Source organism: Babylonia areolata, chromosome 33, assembly GCF_041734735.1.
Source record: "Babylonia areolata isolate BAREFJ2019XMU chromosome 33, ASM4173473v1, whole genome shotgun sequence".
NCBI classification, from domain to species: Eukaryota; Metazoa; Mollusca; class Gastropoda; order Neogastropoda; family Buccinidae; genus Babylonia; species Babylonia areolata.
This window is the reverse complement of record NC_134908.1, coordinates 21,076,004-21,078,503: the sequence shown is the minus strand read 5'-3', so window position 1 is coordinate 21,078,503 and position 2,500 is coordinate 21,076,004. Positions and strand designations below refer to the sequence as shown.

At 44.6% G+C, this 2,500-nt stretch overlaps 1 protein-coding gene across 1 annotated transcript in view; it reads left to right on the top strand.

Annotated features, from left to right (window-relative positions):
- The window catches only part of LOC143276995 (transmembrane protein 205-like), an 8,176-nt gene that overhangs the window by 5,577 nt on the left and 99 nt on the right, over positions 1 to 2,500 (top strand). Inside the window, exons 3-4 of the mRNA XM_076581701.1 lie at positions 489 to 652; positions 1,870 to 2,500. The exon at positions 1,870 to 2,500 is cut by the window's right edge and continues 99 nt beyond it. Coding sequence (XP_076437816.1) covers positions 489 to 652; positions 1,870 to 2,160 — 455 coding nt within the window. The 3' untranslated portion in view covers positions 2,161 to 2,500. The remainder of the gene's footprint in view (positions 1 to 488; positions 653 to 1,869) is intronic.

Below are 2,500 nucleotides of genomic sequence, written 5' to 3'. Positions count from 1 at the left end.
GAAGGAAGGAAGGAAGAAAGGAAGGGAGGAAGGGAGGGAGGGAGGAAGAAAGGAAGGGAGGAAGGAAGAAAGGGAGGGAGGAAGGGAGGGAGGAAGAAAGGAAGAAAGGAAGGAAGGGAGGGAGGAAGAAAGGAAGGAGGGAAGGAAGGAAGGAAGAAAGGAAGGAAGAAAGGGAGGGAGGGAGGGAGGGAAAAAGGAAGGAAGAAAGGAAGGAAGAAAGGAAGGGAGGGAGGGAGGGAGAAAGGAAGGAAAGGAAGGAAGAAAGGAAGGAAGGAAAGAAGGAAGGAAGAATGAAAGACAGATATTAATTATGTGCCGGTTTTATCACTCACCTACTCAGTATCGCTTTATTCTCAATTTCAGTCAGTCCACACACACACACACACACACACACACACACACTCACACACACACCCATCCACCCCACCCCCACCCCCACCCACACACACACACGACTAATGTTGCGATCCCAATTGCCTGTTCCTTAGGTCTGACCATGTTCTACAATCTGCCACGACACATGTTCGGCCAGGTCCAGAGCCGTCTCTTCCCCATGTTCTTTCTCTGGAGCCTGGTGACGTCAGCTGTTGCCCTGGCAACCTTCATCACCCTCCACCCCTTTGAGTCATGGGAGAACTCTCACCTGGTGCAGGTAATTATTAGTTATTATCATTAACTCTCTCTCCCAATACGAACGGCGAAAGAGACGTCGTTAACTGCGTTTCACCCCAGTTACCATCATCAAAATACTGCAAGCGGAACGCTCTTATACTGAAGAGGTGAATGTTGACAAAGAATACCACAATTCTGACGACGGAAGCTAAAGGTTGGGTCATTGAGATACCCACTGGACATCCGAGGGGTCTGTGTAGAGGAGAAGAGAGGACTGGCCGTACTAAGTGAGTTAACAGCTCGTGTTCTTCTTTATAGAGTTTGGATTGAGTCTTGGGAGAACTCTCACCTGGTGCAGGTGATTATTAGTTATTATCATTGACAGCTCGTGTTCTTCTTTATAGAGTTTGGATTGAGTCTTGAGAGGATTCTTCACAGTCGGTACAGGTAACTGTTCGCTTCTTGTGTTGTCATTCCTTGCAAGATTATCGTGGGGTTTTTTTGGGGTGGGGGGTTGGTGTTGTTTTTCTCCCCCCTAAATGGGTGCCATTGCATTTCGCTAACCCCCGAAAACTGAGTATGGCTGCCTACATGGAAGGGGTTTAAAAACGGTCATGCACGTAAAAGCCCATTCGTGTGCTTTCAAGTGAACGTGGGAGTTGCAGCCCACGAACGAAGAAGGAGGAGAAGGAGAAGAAGAAGAAGAAGGAGGAGGAGGAGGAGGAGGAGAAGAAGAAGAAGAAGAAGAAGAAGAAGAAGAAGAAGAAGAAGAAGAAGAAGAAGAAGAAGAAGAAGAAGAAGAAGGAGGAGGAGGAGGAGGAGGAGGAAAAGAAGGATTTTACAAAAAGAGTGAATAAACCCCCATACCCCTCTTATTTCTTTTCTCCCCCACCCCCCCTTTTTTTTTGGCCATGCGCAAACAAAATAACAGCAATAGTAGTAGTTGTAATATAATAATAACACTGATAATGATGACAACAACGATAATAATAAAGAAAAATGAACAGGCTGTGCCACACCTGGCTTATATGACTGTCGAAGGATTGTTACGTAAAAAAACCACCACAACAACAAAAAAACACAGCTAACTATCTATCCAACTACCTACCCTAGAACGAATGGACTTGCTCACTCACACACTCTTTAACTACCTGACCAACTAGATACATAGATAGATAGGCGGACATACAGATAGATAGATAGATAGATAGATAAAGAATCTCTCACGGTATGTGTTTTTGTTGTTGTTTTTTGCAGGCTCTGTGCATGCTGATCAACTTTCTAGCCGGTTCCATCAACTGCTTGATCATCGCCCCGATCATTGTCAAAAACATGGTCGCCGCCTTCGATATAGAGGTCGCTGCTGGGCTCCGTGACGTCATAGGCTACGCCAACTTCCACGAGATGAAGAAGAGTAACCCAGATTACGCTGCCTGCTACCGGAAGTTTCGTCGAGGACATGGCGCGAGCGTGTCTCTGACCATGTTGTCCATCTTCGCTAATTTCGTGCTGCTTTATTACGTAGCTTCCCACTGCGTGCCTGTTTGACGTCACGTGATGAGGTCATAGGTGATGACGTCATATTGTTTTGGAACGTGTTTTTGTTGTTGTTGGCGTTATAATGGTAGGAAAACGTGTTGGTTGACGTGGAGACATTTTGTTGACGTCATATTGACGGGAAAACGTTTGTCGACGTCATAGCTTTGGAACTTTTTTGTGTATGTGAGTTGCGTTTTTTTTTTTTTTTGTTTTTGTTTTTTTTTAAATATATTTTTATACTGTTATGTGTGTGCGTGAATAGACTTTTGACATTATAGTGTGGAGACATATATGATATGATATAGTCCTATATACCATGATATTACCGATATTACAATGTTGCATAACC